We start from the raw sequence: 19,804 nt of genomic DNA, 5'->3' as shown, positions 1-19,804 counted from the left end.
AATGGTGGTATTACTATGCATCAGTACTATACTGTAAATGTATGAACAATTACAGATTGAATTATCGGTACTTGTCTCTATGGTTTTTGGAAAGTAAAAAATGCATTTCACTTGATTTTGAAAGAATTGAAAGAAAGTAAAAATGTTCAGCTTCAGTACATCAACGTTTGGTTTGGTTTGGTGCATAAAAGTTACAAACCAGCAGCATCTAGATTTTTGTTTAGGGTTGAAATACTACGATACTCGTATTTTCTTACCTTTAAAAAGGGTTTATATTACATAGTACTATAATAAACTTAAACAATCCAGAAAGGACAGTATGTCAAAAAAAGAATGTCCAAATTGACAGAAAATATATTAAGTGGATATGGAACTTCGTTTGCAATCAGAATGGATGCTGAGATGGGCATCACAAAGGATTACACAGATCAGTTTGTACTGGTCACTGTAATTCAATGCCTGAAAATGAACTAACAAATGACTACAGCATAAGAAGAAAATAAGTTTTTATTCCAATAATTTAACATCTATATCAATTCTACTTCTATTCCAACCAATCAGGATTTGAGTTTGCAGCTGCTTACAAACAAATGGTATAAAAATCGAGACAGTTACAGTTACAGACCATACAATATCGGGACTAAACTATTCAGTGTTGATGGGTGAACAGACATAGACCAAAGACTTTCAGTAAATTGAATCATTTGAATGTTAAAAGAAACAGTGGGTTAAAATATAAACACTCAGTCAGATTATCATATTGCTTGCATGTCATTAAGCACAGTTTTACCCTTTCTCTTACTTGTAGATCTGAATTTCAGAAAACAGTGAGCAGGCACATACAGGTATATAATACATGTATAATATAAAAGTTATTTCCAATTTTGGGCCCAGAGGGCATACAAGATTACAGATATTAGAAAGAAATGCCTAAAAGAGAGATTCTACATATAAAAATAGTCCATACACATACATGAACTTGTAACAGCCGGGCAAATGTACATCAGTATGTCAAAACATATTAACAATGTGCATATAATATGAAGTCATAAAAGTAGTTAAATTTGTGCCCAGCGTGTTTAATTTTTTTTTATATGGATATGCATGATATCAGTATTTAAAAAAGAAACGAAAAAGGTTTAAAGCAACAAATATGCATGTACCGGTCTATATAGAATTTGATACAATTATAACGAAATGCTTGGTGTACATGATTATTTGAATGTATATACAGATATTACCGGTAATTTATAAGTAATAATAGAACTGTTATCAGAACAAGAAACAAAGATGAATGAAAATTTTTAGCCATCTAGTTCCAGCAGACCCTCCCCCACAACAATCCCCAGTTAGATACAAGATTCATTTGATTAATAAAAGTACATGTAGAATTTAATAACACAAAACATTCAAGATACACTCTCCACCTGATGATAATTTCATGGCAATTGTCATATAACCCACTTACATATTCAGGTAATCATACTTTAACTTCTTTTTCATCAGAACAAAAATGAAACCAACTTTGGCATGTACATACATGTATAAACACAATGTAAAATTGCATAGTTTAAATTCATTGATGTAAAAAGATGTTTTCATGGATTGAATTTTATAAATGTTCATTAAGCCAGTTTTGAATTTTTATTGATGCATAAATATAATGCTGGCTCCAATTTTTTTTTTTTAACGATCTCTCTTTTAATTTATTTTTGCATAAAAGTTGGGTTTGGGCTAAGATATCGCAGCTTCATTTACTGTGGAATGTTACATCCAACTACACAAATGGTGCTCTCATGGCAAAATTGCATAGTGCAGAAAATGTATATCATTATAAATTCATGATAATCACATCATTATACAATTCATGATAAATACTAAAGTTGTAGAATTGTCTACAAAATAATGTCTCAATGAAAATTGATATTCACACTATAATCTCGCAAAGAATATTCATATAAAAAAAAATCAGTGGAAATCATAATGGGTATGATATTTGACTTGTGCTTTGGCAGTTTGATTGGCAACAAAAAACATATAACAAGAACTTCAAAAAAAAAAAAATTAAAAATCTATCAATAAAATATGATCCTTCTCTATTCAAAACAGAAGAATTCACACAACAATAAAATATCATAAACGAAGATTCAGATAAAACGGAGATTCTGTACGATTAACATGACACATTTCTATTTTTGAAATTTTTTAAAAAGATCAGTAACTACCCTTTCATATGATTGTCTTTGGAATTCTTTCAAAGTAAAAATATACATGTGCAAACAAACAAATTAATACATAAATAAGAGTACTGTGTGTCAATCATTTCTGAGACATGAACATCATAATTTTTTTAAAACACAAATTACTTTTTATGATGGGAAATTTTCTTCACATGATTAAAAAGAAAGCAACAATTTAAGTGCCTTGTGTTTGATTCCCAAGACAAAACTTAATTCATGCAACATTGATTAAACATTTTCTATTCAATTTATCTACCACTTTATCATGATGTTCCTCATTCATTTTAAAGTGACTACCACTTTTTCCAAATATTTCTCACACATTTTCTATTCAATCATCTACCACTTTTTCCAAATATTTCTCACACATTTTCTATTCAATCAACTACCACTATAGTTCCTGCTGCTCTTTGCACAATTTTAATTCCACTGTATATAATATGCTATAGTTCCTCATGCTCCTCGGCGGTCCTCTCTGTTGAGGAACTGTCCTTGTCTGTCTGTGTGTCAGTGTCTTCTGGCTCCTTCATCAGGTCAGCATACACAGCCCTGGGGTCACACATCCAGTGTTTGTGGAATGATAAAGGAGTTCTAGCTGCTAAGAAATCAGCACTGTAATCCATGGGCCGAGCCTAAAAATCAGAGATTAATGAAAATGTATGAGTTATTCGTAAGTTTTTGAAGATAGATAGAAAATCTGACAGAAAACCAGTACAACAATATAATATTGCATAGTTCAATCTTCTGAGGCATTAAATAAATTTTATGTAAGGAACACCTGACAATAAGTTCATTTGAAATACCTGGTGAAAATAAGGACTATGGACCAAACTGATGTCTAGTCGTTTGTAGCGCATCCCCAGAGTCATGTCGTCTGGAGAATCGTCCGCATGGCAGTCGGCTTCCCCATTGGTCACCAGCTGGTTAATGGCTTCCCTGCTGAACACCATTCTGATGAAAAAAGTATCAAATTCTAAGTAAGCTTGACACCTAAGTAACACAGCAGATCACCTTATCAAAGAGATCTGAATTTTGTATTTGTATTAGTTAGTACAATCATTACTGAATTTTGATGCAAGATATATTTTTCAACGACCACTGATATGAAATTTGATTTTTGATTAAATACATGTATGATAGATTCATGTAAAACAAAGGTCAGAAGTTCATTTTGATGAGTTAAGAGTCTTGTACAAGAGCACATAAAGTTTTCATGAATTTAATACATGTTAAATATTACATCAAGAAGTTGGTAAATATCTTAAATTCATTAAAATCAGAATTAACTGGTTTAGTGAAATGAAATGAGAAACTGTTGCTCCACATCACAGGATTTTGGGACTTGATGAAAAATAAAATGAGTCCCTATACTTACCCTCCCCCACCGGTGATGTAGGTGTACCCCCAATTCTTTTTGGCCACAGAGTAGCCATACACCTCACCCAGGTGAACTGGTTCTTTGGGGTCATAGCAGGCCAGCAACTTCCGAAGCCGCTTCAAGCTGAAATGACATCCGCTCACAAAACTGAAAATGTCTTTGATAGTGCATACTGTGATATGTCTTTTGACTTTGAAAATTTTTCGTTAACTCTTTTTTAACATTTTTAACATTTAAAGCTTTTCAAGACCATATCACACATCTTTCAAACTGCATGGTTACCACAGCTTGAAAATATTTCATATTCTCTGAAGCATCACTTAAATTGTGTGTACTTGATAATGGTGTCATCATCTGCAATCAGGAACCAGGAGACTTTCTCAAATTTCTTTTCCTTCAGCCATCTCCTTAGCATGGCCATGGTCTTTCCGCAATGTCCTGAAAAGGTTGAAGAAATTCCATTTATCTCACATCTACAGTTTCATAAATGTACATCAAATGCATGAACTGATGGATGTGCATAAAGAACTATGTCCTACAAACTTAGTACCATTATTCTACGATACATGAAGAATATTACTCAATTGTTTTGAGAATCTAACCTCTCTCTGTATTAGGAATGCCAAGGCTGATGGTGGGGATTGAGGGGTCCTCCTTCTCACTGAAATACTCAATGTTCTTTGTGTCCTTCCCCCATGTCTCTTTCACAATGGACACTGAAACAAGTATTCAAGAAAATCACTGAAAATCCAAAATGGGAGGTAAATATAAGCTTGAACAATAAACACCAATACATATGAAACTCTAAAGGATGTTGCTTGATGAGATTGGTCATATAATTGATTTTCTACTATTTACATCCAACTGCGCTAGCTTTATGATCTTTTATAATATAATTAAAAGACAGCCTTACAAATACATGTACATGTAAATACAAAAGTTTCCAAATATCAGATTTGAAAACTGATGAGTGTACATTAAGTTTTTTTTTGTCCACACATTTAAATAATATTTTCCCCTTTAAATCAACTACCATAGCACAAGCAGTTATAATTTATCCATAACTGCATGAAATCAAATTTGCTTTACCTCTTTCTTCATGAAATTTCTCACAGGTTTTAACCCCCACAGCAAGATTGTCTTCAGAAATTTCAGGACCCTAATAAGTTAATAATAAAACTCATTATCAAAGTCAAATTTATGCATAAATCATTCTAAATCAAAATTCAAAACAAAAGGATTATTGTTTTAACAATTTACATGTACTAACACAGTCGGGGAATTTCATAGGGTACCAGGATGCACACTTCTCATTGTGGTCACAGGTACATAACTCTGGTACTTCTGTAAGATCCACTCCTTTTCCTCCATTCTTTATCACCATAGCTAGCTGTAAATGAACAAATAATTAGTCAAATTGCATTGTTGGAACCCACGGGTTTTATATCCATTACACTGCTTTAAAAAAAAGCAGTGTAACAGACAGAAAACCCGAAGGTTCCGACGATGGTACAATTGCTTCTTTACGAGACTATGAGAATAAATATTGATCATATACACAAATTACATGGGAAAAATTGTTTCATAACAAATGTGAATTTTCCAATGAAACATATGGAAGACTGAAGTTTTTGGAAAAACACATCTTAGAAGAGGTGTGTGAGAGGCACTCACTACTTGCTTAAAAAACAGCATATTTAGTGTTTACAAAGAATCATTATAGCCATGATTCGGACTGCTAAATAGCCGGATGGGATTACATGGAAACTCAAAGAATCTAACTTACTTCATGTTTGGGATCTATGGTAAAGTCTGATCTAACAGAATCATCTGGCCACCTTTGTCCAACACTGTCAAATACAGATTTAGAGGTCAATAAGAAGAATAAAATAATTTATCTCCTCAGATGAATATGTACATAGATAAACAATTCATGCATCTATCTTTTTTTAAGGGAAATATGTATGCAAATTTTGCTTCAAACAAAATCATTCAAGAATTTCAAAGTTAGAATATCTTCAAATAGTCTATGTAAAATTCATTCAACTCTAAAATAGATTTCTAAGTTCACAGTTATTCAAAATAAAAACATAGGTATATAAACAAACTCTTCCCCAACATCAATCCTGTATATCAATAGCTACTTTTCAGAGATTAGCACGGCTCATCACCAAAGACCCACACTTAGTCTGGCCTTGAGTATAACTATAATCACTATTGGTTTTGATTTGTTTGTTTTTTTACCTCATAAACAAAGCTCTGCTCAGGGCAATTCCAGCACCAAAGTCCGGGAAAGCAAAGGAATGTGGGTTATTGGCATGGGCAAAATGATGAATGATGGTTGCTTCCCGATCTCGTAGGGCCTTACCCAGAAAGTATTCCTAAAATTTAGCAATCAAAATCCAATGTTCATAATTAGCTTATACATGTATCTTGGTAATCACTAGCAGTAATGATTAAAATCATAGTGTCACATAAGAGAGGGTTTTAAACAGAAGTTCCATGGTTTGTTTCCTTATTGACTTTTCTACTTGTACAATCGATGTTCAGTGTTAAAATCAATAAATCAATAAATATTGTTTAAACTAATTCAGGTGATATAAATTTAAACCTTGTTTGGTTCATATTTGACCAAAACTTCCATCAGTTTGGATAGATCCAGTCTTGTCTCCTCTTCACATATAAAAACCCAAGAAGAATCTTGAAAGTCTTTGACAAACCTATGTAAAAAAAAAAATATAAACATATTCTATCATTGTATTTTTTTTACTCTCTCTCTGGAAATGGTAATAAAAATTAATGCTGTTCAAAGGATATTGTTTAGATTCAAAAGGTACTTACCAAAGTAATAATTTAATACCGGTAATATGTTATAGCTGTATAATTTTATCACTTCTGCATGTTGGTGTTCAAAATCAAGGAAATTAGTATACATAGTACTGGTATTATCCAGAAGAGTTGTACTTACACTGGTAGAAGAGGTAAAACTGTGAATGCTCCTATGAGATCCCAATGTTCATGTGTGAAGTACAGTTCAGGTTTCTCATCCTAATTGAAAACAGTTACACGAACATACATGTAAAAATAATACGGCAAATGCTAAAACAAAACGACAACAATTTTTTTCTTTCATATGCATTTTAAGAAGTACATATAATAACAAAGTACAACTCAGAAAAAAATTCCTTGCATTAAAGAGCTCAAAATGTGGTTATTTTGAAATCCTTTAAAAAATTATATGTAAATTGCATCCATAAACATACCTTAGGTAGGTGCATTATTTGATCTTCAAAATGTTTCTTGAATTCTAAGGACCTCTTTTTGTGATAAGAGTTTGGCTGACTGATGACAACAAATCGAACATCCTTCAGACTCAAGCCTTCAAAAAAGAGTTCATTATCATCATACATGTTGATTGTAACCAGGGATGGGGTAATTGAAAAAAGTATTTGTAATTGAGTGTAATTAATTACATTTTTCAAAGTAATTGAAAGTAATTGGTAATTGAGTCTGTCTTCAATTACAAGTAATTGAATGTATTTAAATACATTCCAAAAATATTGTGTATTTTCAATTACATCTCAATTACTTTTCTCCAAGTTTAAGATATAATAAAGGTGTCTTATAATGATAAATAGATGTCCCATAATGTTTCATGTGTTTAATGTTTATACAGTATGACACACTGCCCAGAGCAATAGGTAAAGATCTAATTTTGTGGAGGTGTCAACCCCTCCAATACCCAAGAACCCCAATTGATTTTAGACTGAACTGAACTGATTTTAGACTCAAGGGAATCAAAATATCTCATTCTTGTGAATTATAGCAATTATTATTTATATACTGATATGCTGTACTGCCAAAATTTGTACTTTCTCAATAAACATAGTTTTAATATGTGAATAAAAATTAATTCACTGTAGAGAAAATATTATTCAGAACCAAAAATGAACTAAATGGTACTTAATGAATTTAATGTTAAAGAAAATTTTCAAGAAATCTGATCTGAACTGAACTAAACAACCTTTAAAAAAATAACCGAACATAAAGCCCTGTATATCTTAATGTCGTTAATATATGTATATGTTCTCAAGATTTAAAAAAATAAAACTAAAGTAATTGAAATGTAATTAATTACATTTATCAAAGTAATTGAGAGTAATTAATTACATTTTAAAAAATCAATGTAATTGTAATTGCAAGTAATTGATAAAATTGTCAATGTATTTGAAAGTAATTAATTACTTTTCAAAGTAATTGACCCCAACTCTGATTGTAACAGCATGAAAAGTGGAAATACTACAACTGTTTTCCAATTGTAAAATTCCATTATACTTTTAAAGTAAAACGCACAATAATAAATCATTTATAAATATGTCTGATTGTAAGTAAGCACTGTTGAAAGTATTTAAATTAAGAAAAACAATTCACCTTTAGGTTTTACTTTTGCAAATTTTTCAGGTTCTCTCTCATCAACAGGATCATCTGCAGCTGCAACTAAAATCAAACCAGGACCTACAAAATTTACATGTATATTCTAAGTACAGTGTATATTAACAAGTCACAATTCTTAGAATCTCAATCAATTTTAACTGAGAACAGCAGATGCCACATCATGTGCATCATGTGCATGGTGGCATTTTAATTGAGTGCAACGTACTAACAAACACTTAACATCTAGTAGATTACGACATCTAGGCCTTACTTTATCAATGTATTGGCCTATATGCAGGCTATAAGCTGATGTGCATGTGATTTAGAGAGAACTATTTACTTATAAATGTCTCTGCTTTGCCATTAGACAGCTGTTAGAGAGAATTGTGTACATCAATGACAGAAATCACCATGCAATATTGTGAAAAAATTACCAATGCTAATGAGGAAAATCCACGGTATTAATTTGACAGGTATCATTTTCTTCTGCTGATCGCTGTCGTGGCTTTTCCTCACAATACCAAACCCCCAAGTAAAGCGGTTGCTGATTCATCAAACAGAAGCTAATAGCCAATCAAATCACTTCTAACAAATGAGACCCTCGCACCAAACATTGTTTACAAATGGCTACTGGTGGTCCACAGGGATATCCCAAATGGCTTTTAAACTGCAAACAGGGCATCAACGATTCAAAGGTAGGGAAAAGTTTTTTATTTTCATGAATTACTAGTAGTTAAAGTTATTTTAAAAAACAATACTTCCAAAAATATGGATATTTGAATGTTAAATTCGATTGAGATGGTGACTGCGCATTCGATCAACAGGTGTCTTGGTATTGCGGCAGGAATTCAGAACATGACATTATTTTCTTATATTTTTAAAACAAATATATTATCAAAGTTTGTGATGTTAGCTGTACCATTTTAAATTGAACGTTTTGTTTTGATATTTTAGTATTGCACTTTTAAAAGCATATTCAATACAGTTTGTAGGTTCCTAAATTAAAATTAATATAGTGCAAATACTTAATTTACACAGCATATGTCTCATGAATCTTGTAAATATATCTAAAAATATATGTGGTTTAAAAAGTTTGAGTTTTAATCATTGTCACTAATATAGGAATATGGGACTGTGTTAAAATGTTTATATTTTGATACGATAGGACTGGAATGTCTTTGTGAGAGAGTTACATGATGCCATACAGCAGCAGCTCACAGAGAGCCATGTCCAATACTTCAGTGATCTGTCTGAGGCAGAGAAAGAGCTATTCATGCAGAGGGCAACCAAAGCACTGGAAGGAGGTAAAGCTTGTAATTAGTTGCATATCCATTACATCTTAAAACAATTTCATAAAGATTAGAATACCTTTGATAAAAGAAGAATTGAAATTTAATGCAGTTAATAAATAAAGTATTTTGGTTGCTGACATTTTCTGTTTAAATACGAGCTTTTATTCTATATGTTGTACACATATAATGTACCTGGAGTAATTTATGAATTTTATTTTTAATTTAAAATCTTGTATACCCCCCCCCCCCCCTTCACAGGGACCTCATACAATAACATGATGAAGAAGGTGTCAGTGGTTATGGACCAGAGTTTGAATGAGGAAGTGTCCCGACAGTTACTAGAGGAATCTCCGATGGACACAAAATCTGATCTAATCATAGAGAGTGCCGAAGAAGGGACACTTAGTTTGCTGAAAAAGTGGCCGGATATGAAGGAGAAACTACAAGTCTGTTTAAATCAGCCACTCCCCACTCAACTACGGCAGGTTGCATGGCGACTTTATCTCAGTGATACGAAAGGTAGGAAAATTATTGGTTTCAAAAGTGATTGTTTGATGAGTTTTTATTGTTTATCAATTTAAACTTTTTCACAAATATGCTGAACAACAAGTTTTAAAAAGGTATCCAAGTCAAAGATATTTTTTTTAAAAATGCATATCTTTAACATGTGAATTTGCATGATTTCAAGTTTTTACTACACATATTTAAAAGGTCTATGATTAAGAAGAAAATCTCATTGGGATAAAAGACTTTAGGACATTTACCATCTTTGCTAGCCAAGGGTTTCCAATACACTACGCTTCTCATAAAGTGTAGTGTATCGTAAACCCTTGGCTAGCGAAGATGCACATTTACATATCAGCTTTCCTAAATGAGAAATGAATTCTTTATTGTACAGTTTAATTAATTCTTATAGTTACAAGAATACAAATCACTAAACTTTTTGTACATAAGATTGACATTTTCAGATATATTCAAGATTATTGATAATTTAAGTCATCAAAATAATCAAGAGGGAAATGACTGAAATATGTATAAAATTCATTAAGATGAATTGATGGACAAAGAAGCACAAAGAAAGGGATAAAATGTTGTATGGTGATTAAGATTATATGTTAAAATCACAATTGCTATTTGTGTATGATGCAGCCACAATGTAATTAATATATGCATTTTGCTTTACTCTGTTATGTATTTACCATAACATTCAACAATTCTATGATATGCCCTTATGTCTGCTTTGCTTTGTGTTAATGCCAACATATCACAGCCTCCTGGCATGAATTGTTATTACTGTGAGTATCCATAGTCAGCAATATTAAATTGGTTGTGTTTACTGTTGTAAAATACTTGTAGAGTTTCTCAAAGTAGGTACACCTAAAGAGAGAGAGAGAGAGAGAGAGAGAGGGGAGAGTTATCATCTCTCTGGAGATGGGAGAAAGGAGAAAGAAAGGACATAGAAAGAGAGAATCAATTTTCTGCTTTTCCATTTTTTGTATGCACATTTCTCAGTGTTGTATTTTAAATTGAATGAATGTAAATTTTAAAATCAAATCTAATACCAGTATACATACAGGTAATAGCAATTGAATCCAAAAGGACTATGTGCGGTTTGGTCAAATATTTGCCCCCGATTTTAACCAATTTTTAAATAGTATCGTATAAAAATAAAATCTTCACAAATCATTGTATAGAGGATGCCTATAACTTTAATCTTGATTTTAGTCATCATTGCTCATTTGCTGTTTATCTATGACGTCACCTAAATGACCTAATTCCCGCAAACTTGCAAAAAAATGAAAATATTCTCATTTTTGCTCTATATTTTGCATTCGGAAGTATAGAGCGCAGGTCTGCTCAAGTGCGATTTTAACATATATTTTTCGTCAGATAGATATACACATTATACTAAAAAATTGTACTTGAGCAAGCCTGCGCTCAATGTTTCCGAGTCGAAAAACCATCGGAAAACACCCATATTTTGCTACAAAACATCATTTTATCAAAATAATGCAATCTTCATGACGTCATTTCTACATTATGACGTCACTGTGGAGATAACCTTTTACACCTTTATTTCCAATATGGTTTTAAATATCTTTCACCTAATTTTTAAAGCTTTTTCTAAAACTCTGATTTTGGGGGCAAAAAATGCATAAAACCGCACATAGTCCTTTGCTAGTATGTCTGTCAATTCTGCTTTTTATAAAATATAATCAATGCTTGCTTGGCTTATCCTTATAATCTTGAAACATGAGAATTAATGACACATTCAAAAATACTCTTTCACATTCTTTTTTTTTCTCAGTGAGGAAAAAGTACATTGATTTGTTAAACACCAACCCAAGAGCTGCCATATCTCAGTATGATTACGAGATATCTCAGAAATGTGACCAGCTCCTGAACTCGGAGCCAACCTTTGCTGACCTCAAAGGATCTGTAGGTAAGGATGTAAACAAATAGGGTGTCCAATAAGTAGCACAGTGGACAAGGCTTTTGCTTCTCACTGCTCTGCGACCCATTGATTTGATTGGCAGAAGACAAAGGTTGTGATGGTCACCCTATTGGACACATGGGTCTCAGAATCCTCCCACATCAATGACCCCCCTTGCGCAACCATCCCATCCAACGAGAGATACTAATTTAAGTTGTAGAACTTAATTGTCAATCATTGTAAAATGAATTTCAGTTCAGTTCAAGAATGTATACAACTGATACAAAAGTACCCATCCTTAATGTTCTTAACAAACTTGTTTTTAATTATAATCATGTGTATAATACCATAGAGATACCCTTAAATGTATTTAAAGTAAACTAGAAATACTGGTTCATTTGTATTTATTTTTACTTTCAAAGCTCATAATTAAGCTAATTGGATGGACAGACATTTTCTGATGATAATTAAACTCAATCTCATATACGTTTTTTCTGATTTCATAACAGATGATGTTCATGCAATAAAGTTGTTAACTGGTTTTGTTTACTATCAGGTAATTTCTATGGAATGAAGGCAGTCCTATCATATCACCACTCATCTCAGAAAACCCAGAACAGATTACGAGATGTCGACCATTTATTGGTTGTACCATTTGTAGAAGTGGCACGCTCAAGCATGCCTAAGTAAGATAACTATGGTTACTTATTTCATCAACAGTAAACGGAAAAAAAAAACATGTGTTTTTCCTCAATTTTGATTTATATTTTTATTTACTACAGGAAAGAACCTCCTGCAGGAAGAGTTGTTGCCCTTTTGGTTGAGGAGTTTGAAACATTTATGAAACAGCGCCCTGGTTTTGTGGAAGATTCTGGATCAGAAGTAAGAAAAAAAATTGTCCGAGAATTTATTCTTGTTGTATTCAGCAGTAAATAGGGTGATGTATTTCATTAATTGACTCTTTTTTTGCAGTTACACAATGAAGAAGTTAGAGCTTTCATTGATAAAGTTGCCACAATGCTCACTGCTAAATATCCAGAGTCTGTGAAAAACATCGTGGAAAAATTCAGTCCTTCAAAAGGTCAGAGAAATCAAATACTAGTAAATGAATTGAAATGGAAAGAGTTCTATTAATTTTCACAGAGATAATCAGTTTAATTTTGCCTCTTGACTTAATAAAAGTTTGCTTTTGGGTGATGATTTTTCATTGAGTTCTTACCGGTAAATGAAAGTGGAATGTGTGATACAATTTCATCATGTTTCAAACATCAGAATTATCTTACACCTGACAATGATAGTAATTTATCAAAGGAGTATTGTACCCTAATTGATTTGTATTTATGTTTACAGAGAAGATTGTAGCCACAGAGGCTGGTAATCAGGCTGTCTTGAGAGAAGGGTTAATGGCAATCTGTCGTCCTATGTTACGATCCCTCTTTGTTTGTGAGTCAGGCATCATTCTTGCTTATTATAGCAAAAAATGGATACATTATTATCTAATTCCTTATATAGTTTTACACTATACAGTTGGTTGAGTTGAAAATGACATACTCTGGTTAAACTTAGTATTAAAATTTTTTTGATATAGTAAGAGTTTACACTTTACAAATTAGTCAAATACAGTTTTCAGCCAAAAATCATACATGTATTATAAAACAAAATTCAATAAATAACCCCCCCCCCCCCCCCCAAAAAAAAAAAATATTGCACTTTTTTCTTTCTTCGAAAAATCATACATAACAAGGAAAAAATATTATATATTGTGTTATTTTCAGCCTACTTGAACCCTAACACTCTACTCTATGTATGGGATAACTACATCATTGGTCTTGATACCCCTGGGTTTACTACGGAATGGCTGGCCATAGTCTTAGTCACTATCCTGGCCCTCACTAAGGATAAAATCAAAGAGGCAACATCTGTGAGTTTGATTTTGAATAAATGCAATTCACATGTTTAATTCTGCAAATTAATGGACAAAAAAGTATTGAAAAAGAACTGTTTTATGATTTTATTTTTCTGTTGCTGTTTTAGCCTGCGTCTTTAGAGAAAATACTAAAAACTGAGAGCTGCAGACTGACTGTTCCACAGTTCCAGTATGAGGTGATTGATCCGAGCCACTCCATAGATTTATCTAATACATGTATTAACAAATAGATTATGAGTTTGCACATCGCATACCCGACTTTATGCATTTCTTTGTATTAAGTTAGATATACCTGCAATCTTTTGTTGCTATTAGCTAAAAAAAAAACTACATACTGTATATACTTCAAATGCAATTTTGAAGTTTAATTTAAATAAAAGTAACTGTGTACATGTACAATGTACTAGTAATATAAGCATTACACGCAGAAGTAAGTTATGAAAAAAAATACAATAATATTGAAATGTAAACCAATATGGACTCATTATTTGCAGGTAAAACAGCATTATTACAAGGACCTTTTCTCCATGATCACCAGAGATTCTAAAGCGGCCATTCCTGTACTTGACCCAACTCAAGGTAAACAACCTTAGAAGAAGACTCAGATTGGTTGCAAACTACCGCGAAAATACAACATTGTCTTGCAGTCTTGCTTTTCTTACTTAACAGAACAGAGGTTGACCATAGGTGTTAAGCCATAAGAAGTTGAGACATTTATTGTACATGGTGTATTTATATGGTCTGTCTTGATTTCATATCAACAGCTCAGCACCCTCCCTGGAGACACTGGTACAATGATGTGATCCCGCCCTTCACCAAACCGCAGGACCGACGGAAGGCCCGAGAGGAGAGAGAGGCCGAGAGGGAGAGGTGGGGATAATTACCCTATAAAGTGTAAAACTGTATTGGTTACTAGTATTGATGTTAATGGCATATACCGTATATATTCGCCTATAAGTCGGATTTTTGGGAGTAGAAAATTGAGTGAAAAGTTGGGGTCCGACTTATAGGTGAGACATAGTAAAAAAGCAGTTTGTTTTTCACACCTAAGGTGATAATAGATATAGGGGTCATGTCACCTAAAACAACACAAGCCAACACCCCAGTTTAAGGGGCTAATTACCAATCTAATCAGTCAGTAAGGAAATAAATCACTATCATCAAATTTTCAAAAGGAATCTATGTAAATACCTGGTAGTTTTGAAGCTATTACCAACTTGTAATTAGTGTTATAAAAAATAATGGCATTTAAATCAAAAGTTATTAACATCATAGACCCATGATAGAAATAGTGTAGAAGCAATTATGGGGTGAAAAAAGGCCATTTTTTTTTAGAACTCAAAACATGTATGATAAAATGTGGTATTTTATTGAGAGTATCTGTAGTATTTTATTGAGAGTATCTGTACATCAATTGTCCTGAAAAAGTAACCCGACTTTTAAGGGAGTCAACAGCAAAATCTTCAAATTAAAGCTGGAGAAAGGCAACCGACTTATAGGCGAATCGTACTTATAGGCGAGTATATACGGTACTTCGGTTAAAACTAAATTAATTGTTTAGATTAAATAATATTTACGGTAATCCCTGTTTGTGTTCTTATTTCAATATGTAATTTTAAGTGATAGGTAAATGAATATATAAACCAATAAGAGATATTCTGTAAATAAAGGTTGGCTCAACAACAGAAGGATGCAGAAACTGCAAGGCGTGAACAGGAAGCCAGGGACAGGAGGTGAGTCTAACTAGGGGAATTATATTAAAATCATCTATATTAAGATAACTACAAAACAGGAATATTCACTGCAAATTTCATATAATAAACAAATTTTATTTCTATGCTCTTTGAGAATGCCTTTAATATGGCATTTTTGTTTTGTATAGATGATAAATTTTGTTTAAAAATTTTAGAAATCCTTTAAATTAATGTATGATGTCATAAAGGGATGCATGAAATTTATCATAATTCATTTTTACAAAGAATTTATTTGTACCTCACTTGTACAAAGCTGCAAATTTACAAGTAGACACTAGTACAATGTAAAACATATTTCAAAAGAGGGGGCAAGATATATTTGGTTATTTCTCAATTCAGTCTTGTTGTTGCAATTCATACAATCTAGAAATAGACTCAGACTTTATGGTATCAATTTACCTCAATTTACCAAGTGAGTATGATAGTTTCAATTTTAGAAATTTTGAAGTTATTTGAATTTCAACTTTATAGTTATTGTCCTTTGTTCATTTTAATTCTTTTGTTTCAACATAGAATGTACTTGAGTGAATACCTTTAATATTTAAAAATTGTGGGCAAAAGGAGGGTACATTAGGCAAAATTAAATTTTTAAATCTCTGGAACATTAACTAAAGTACCTTAAATTTTATGAATAATTACAAATTGTTTTTGTTATGAAATTAATGTTACATGTATATATGTTTTTGTAATTACATGCACATGTATTTATCTTAAAAAATGAATTTGATTGGTGCCAATTTTGTGTTTTTGTTACATATCTGTTATTTGATATTGATTACAGGGAAGTCTAAGTACGCCTCGCACTGTGTACTGTGGAATCATTAGATTTCGTGGTGGCTCAATTTTCGTGGAATTCGTGGTTACCTCTCATCCATGAATTAACATCCTCCCCGAATTAATAAATTAGGGCTTTTAAAGTAATATTCCCTTTTGTAGGTATAAGAAAATACACGAAATTACCTCCCCACGAACCTGTAAAATTTTAGCAATCCATGAAAATTGGCCCCCACGAATTTTAATGATTCCACAGTATTTTTAATCAAATCTAAATTTATGAGCTATAAACTTGGAAAAGTTGTTAGTTTTGACTCACAAATTATTAATGATGATATAAATACTACATGTATTTGTACATGGATAAATACAATTTAAATGAAAAACAGAATTATGCTATAATGCATTTATTCTCTTAGGTATCAAATGCCCAGAATTCCATTAGAAACCATTGCTGCAATTAATTTTTTGTTGATCTAATATTACATTGAAAGTAAAAATCAACATAATTTTGTTATACAAATATATGATATAAACAATACATGTACATGTACTTGTTTATGCCTTGTATTACTGGAAGATTTATTTTGCCATTCACTTAGGGGTGAGCATAACAAGTTTGGGAGAAATTGAAAACCAATTTTTTTTAAAGATATCCTTCATCCTTAAACAGCTTATTTAACAAGTGCAATTAACTTAATTTTGCAGAGATGAGGAAGAGGAGTATCTGAAGTTGTCTGCCCTTGACAGACAGAGAGTGGAGATGGAGAGAATTAAACTGGAGGAACAGATACAAGAGGTCAGAGGTCATTTCTCTGTAATATGACATGTTTGAATAAAACCATCACTTCTGAAAAAAAAATTCTCGATATATTGGAATAAATCATCAAATTTGTCAGTGGGAAATGCTCTTGTATGCTCAAACTCCCTCCCTGCAGTTTACATCAAGAGTTTCCAAGTCCACATGTAAACATTATAAACCAATTGTCTGAATTGTAAAAAAAAAAAACCCAAAGAATTAGCCATTAGTCAAAAATGTTTTGGACATATGACTTATGGTACATGTACCCCGGTAGTTATTAGTCACTACATGACAAATTTATCTTGTCACTTTCAGGAAAGGAGGCGAAGAGTAGAAGCTGAAAGACACGCATCAGATGAGATCGAGAGACTAAGACTGGAGGTTGCTGCCTTGAAGAACCAGAAACCAGTAAGCCAAACTATGATTTTCATTAAATCTACATAAATTGATGCGAAGGAATACTAATGAATATTAATTTTTTTCCATTGAATTCTTGCAGCCAACTCCTGCATACAGTCCTGCTCCAAGTGTGTCATCATACATTAGGTATGTCATATCCCTGTTACAGAATCTTTACCTATATTCTCAATTAATGTACTCATACAATACCGGTAGTTTTATGCTTAAATACAATACATGTAATCTACATAAAATATCTTGCAGTCGACAGTTGCTGGCTCCACCCCCATCTCGAGTCTCAAGCCATGTCAGACCTCCCCCGCAGACGGTGGTGGCCGTAAAGAAGGTCAGGACCCCCACCCCAGTACAGACCCCCGTGGAGCAAAAAAATAAAATTGTGGCGGACTTCCTTAACAGAGTGCTATTTGGAATAAACAAAGGTGTGTATAGAATGTGGAATATAGTGGGAATATTAAATGTAATGTATTAAGTGGATGATTATTTTTGTGAAAACGCTCTTGTGTGTTTAGTGTAAAGCATGCCCAATACAGTAATTCCTCAATTTAATTCTGTACAGTTCTTTTCTTGCTTAGTTTATTTTTTCAAGATGAACATACATGAAGAAAGAGTACAACACAAGTTTGATACTCATTATTCATTTAATGCCATCACGGAAGCTCCATGTAGGTGGCATAATTTTATGGAGAGTAGTTTCCCTTGAATTGTCTTGAATTTGATTTTTTTTAAAATGCTCTTTTCATAAATAGGATTGTTTAAAGGATGGCTATGGAGAGTAAATTGATAAATATTTTCAAGTAGGTAGCCATCCAAATGGGGAATAAAGTAACAGAAGTGCTCCTAACACTCACAGTACTATTTACATTTTTCTGTTTTAATAGTTGCACATGCAGAAGATCAGTTTGTAGAAAAGGAAGAACTGGACAAGGCTACGGAGGGGTACCTGGTACAGAATGTCAAGGACATCAAACAAGCTCAGGTGAGATTGACTGAAGGATATGTAATAAAAATCCTATTGAGCACTGAAAACCAGCTTATTGCCTGATTTGAGAAATACAGGTGTAAATGTCTTAAATCTTGTTTTGCCATTTCATCGGGTTTTTTTTTTATAGAAAATTCCTATCCTTTAATTTTGATATGAATTTCCTATTTTTATCTATACGGGGTTTGTTTACTTAAGTGCATTACTGTAGATTTCTAATTAAACGCGAGGAATTTTAAATATGTGTGTAATACCACAATAAGCACCCCTCGCGGATTTTAAAATGTAATTATTTTATGAAATTTTAGAACTAAAAGAAATTAGGATAAACATTCTGTTTTCGCAATTTCATATTCTTGCGAATTGATAAAATTTGACGGGAACGTGGAATTATCCCAGATAATAAAGAACTTCTGTAAATAAGGATTTTACAGTATTACTTATTAGTCATAAAACCTATAAATCTTCTTTTGATGTTTCAGAAAGAAATATTTGGTAAACATCTTAAGCCAGGCGAGTTCGACAAACTTTCAGCAAAAGATCAACAAGACAAGAGTGAGGCCATGATCAGACTGATGCAGAAATGGCGAGAGGACAGGAGAGCCAAAGAACTAGCCAGAAACAAGGATGCATTTTAATGTAAACCATACATCACAGTGCGACGTCAAAGCTTGTGTTGTTCCACCTAGTAGTTCACATACAATACAGAGTAGTGTTCATGTTCACAGGAAGTGCAGAGTAGGGTTCATGTTCACAGGAAGTGCAGAGTAGAGTTCATGTTCACAAGAAGTGCAGAGTAATGTTCACATTCACGATCAATATGGAGTAGTTTTCATGTTCACAAAAAGTATGGAGCATACAATTAGTGTTCATGAACAGAAGGAGTGCATTGTACAATTCATGTTTACAAACAGATTTAACTGCTCAGATATGTTTACAAGAAGCAGTTCAAAGTAGTATTCATGTTCACTCATTCTCTGCTGGTCAGAGACAAAATTATCAAAGATTTCAGAACACAATTGCAACTTTTTTATGTTTCAAAAATGCATTTACATTGGCCTTTCCTCAAATGTGTGTTCATCAATTTAAAGATAAGATCTGGTATGGTCGAAGCTTAGATTTGATTGGGTAAAGCTTCGTAAGGCCACATTTATCATGGAGACCAATATTTTATTTGGTTCTGTGGTATCCTGTGACCAATTTGACTTTTATGTGTGTAATGACTGTATTCCGTCCATACAATCTACTAATGCTTAGATGTCATCTGTAGGATTCTTTGACTTGTAAAACTTCAATAAAAGAATTTAATTATTGAGTCTGTAATGTTGATACAGCTTCTCTTTTTTTTAACAGCGGTAGCAAATGAGTGA

General features: G+C 32.5%; 2 protein-coding genes across 4 annotated transcripts; one reads left to right on the top strand and one right to left on the bottom strand.

Moving 5' to 3' along the window:
• Nucleotides 1-489: 489 nt before the first annotated feature.
• On the bottom strand, nucleotides 490-8,624 carry LOC105343706 (beta-1,3-glucosyltransferase). 2 transcript variants are annotated; one of them, XM_011451166.4, is made up of 14 exons: nucleotides 8,487-8,624; nucleotides 8,050-8,115; nucleotides 6,882-6,997; nucleotides 6,587-6,666; nucleotides 6,230-6,338; nucleotides 5,863-5,999; nucleotides 5,405-5,468; nucleotides 4,889-5,008; nucleotides 4,708-4,777; nucleotides 4,221-4,334; nucleotides 3,954-4,056; nucleotides 3,616-3,741; nucleotides 3,044-3,191; nucleotides 490-2,872 (listed from the first exon to the last, which is right to left on the bottom strand). In XM_011451166.4, exons 1-14 carry the CDS (start codon nucleotides 8,530-8,532, stop codon nucleotides 2,684-2,686), a joined length of 1,488 nt encoding a protein of 495 aa, XP_011449468.3. In that variant the 5' UTR covers nucleotides 8,533-8,624; the 3' UTR covers nucleotides 490-2,683. The 2 variants fall into 2 exon arrangements, with proteins under 2 accessions (XP_011449468.3, XP_034338574.2); XM_034482683.2 differs by having other exon boundaries at nucleotides 8,050-8,133; nucleotides 8,487-8,620.
• LOC105343705 (uncharacterized) lies at nucleotides 8,613-19,750 on the top strand. Of its 2 annotated transcripts, XM_034482682.2 has the most exons (20): nucleotides 8,613-8,747; nucleotides 9,218-9,356; nucleotides 9,603-9,863; nucleotides 11,653-11,787; nucleotides 12,335-12,464; nucleotides 12,561-12,660; nucleotides 12,751-12,859; nucleotides 13,129-13,221; nucleotides 13,554-13,699; nucleotides 13,813-13,881; nucleotides 14,200-14,284; nucleotides 14,470-14,575; nucleotides 15,376-15,438; nucleotides 15,827-15,871; nucleotides 16,942-17,032; nucleotides 17,351-17,443; nucleotides 17,535-17,581; nucleotides 17,699-17,874; nucleotides 18,334-18,431; nucleotides 18,917-19,750. In XM_034482682.2, exons 1-20 carry the CDS (start codon nucleotides 8,676-8,678, stop codon nucleotides 19,070-19,072), a joined length of 2,214 nt encoding a protein of 737 aa, XP_034338573.1. In that variant the 5' UTR covers nucleotides 8,613-8,675; the 3' UTR covers nucleotides 19,073-19,750. The 2 variants fall into 2 exon arrangements, with proteins under 2 accessions (XP_034338573.1, XP_011449467.2); XM_011451165.4 differs by lacking the exon at nucleotides 15,827-15,871.
• Nucleotides 19,751-19,804: the final 54 nt, after the last annotated feature.

This window comes from Magallana gigas, chromosome 3 (assembly GCF_963853765.1).
Source record: "Magallana gigas chromosome 3, xbMagGiga1.1, whole genome shotgun sequence".
In the NCBI taxonomy this organism is placed as follows: Eukaryota; Metazoa; Mollusca; class Bivalvia; order Ostreida; family Ostreidae; genus Magallana; species Magallana gigas.
Note: the sequence above shows the minus strand (reverse complement) of the source record. Positions and strands in the feature narration are given on the sequence as shown.

Excerpts from the sequence above, each read along its gene's own strand:
- LOC105343706 (XM_034482683.2), bottom strand. The coding sequence starts at position 8,532 with ATGATACCTGTCAAATTAATACCGTGGATTTTCCTCATTAGCATTG. Across the intron at positions 6,998-8,049 it reads TGCAAAAGTAAAACCTAAAG|GCTTGAGTCTGAAGGATGTT; the intron begins GTGAATTGTTTT and ends TCTTTTTTGAAG. Across the intron at positions 5,469-5,862 it reads AGCAGAGCTTTGTTTATGAG|TGTTGGACAAAGGTGGCCAG; the intron begins GTAAAAAAACAA and ends TGTATTTGACAG.
- LOC105343705 (XM_034482682.2), top strand. The coding sequence starts at position 8,676 with ATGGCTACTGGTGGTCCACAGGGATATCCCAAATGGCTTTTAAACTGC. Across the intron at positions 11,788-12,334 it reads TGACCTCAAAGGATCTGTAG|GTAATTTCTATGGAATGAAG; the intron begins GTAAGGATGTAA and ends GTTTACTATCAG. Across the intron at positions 13,222-13,553 it reads GTTACGATCCCTCTTTGTTT|CCTACTTGAACCCTAACACT; the intron begins GTGAGTCAGGCA and ends TGTTATTTTCAG.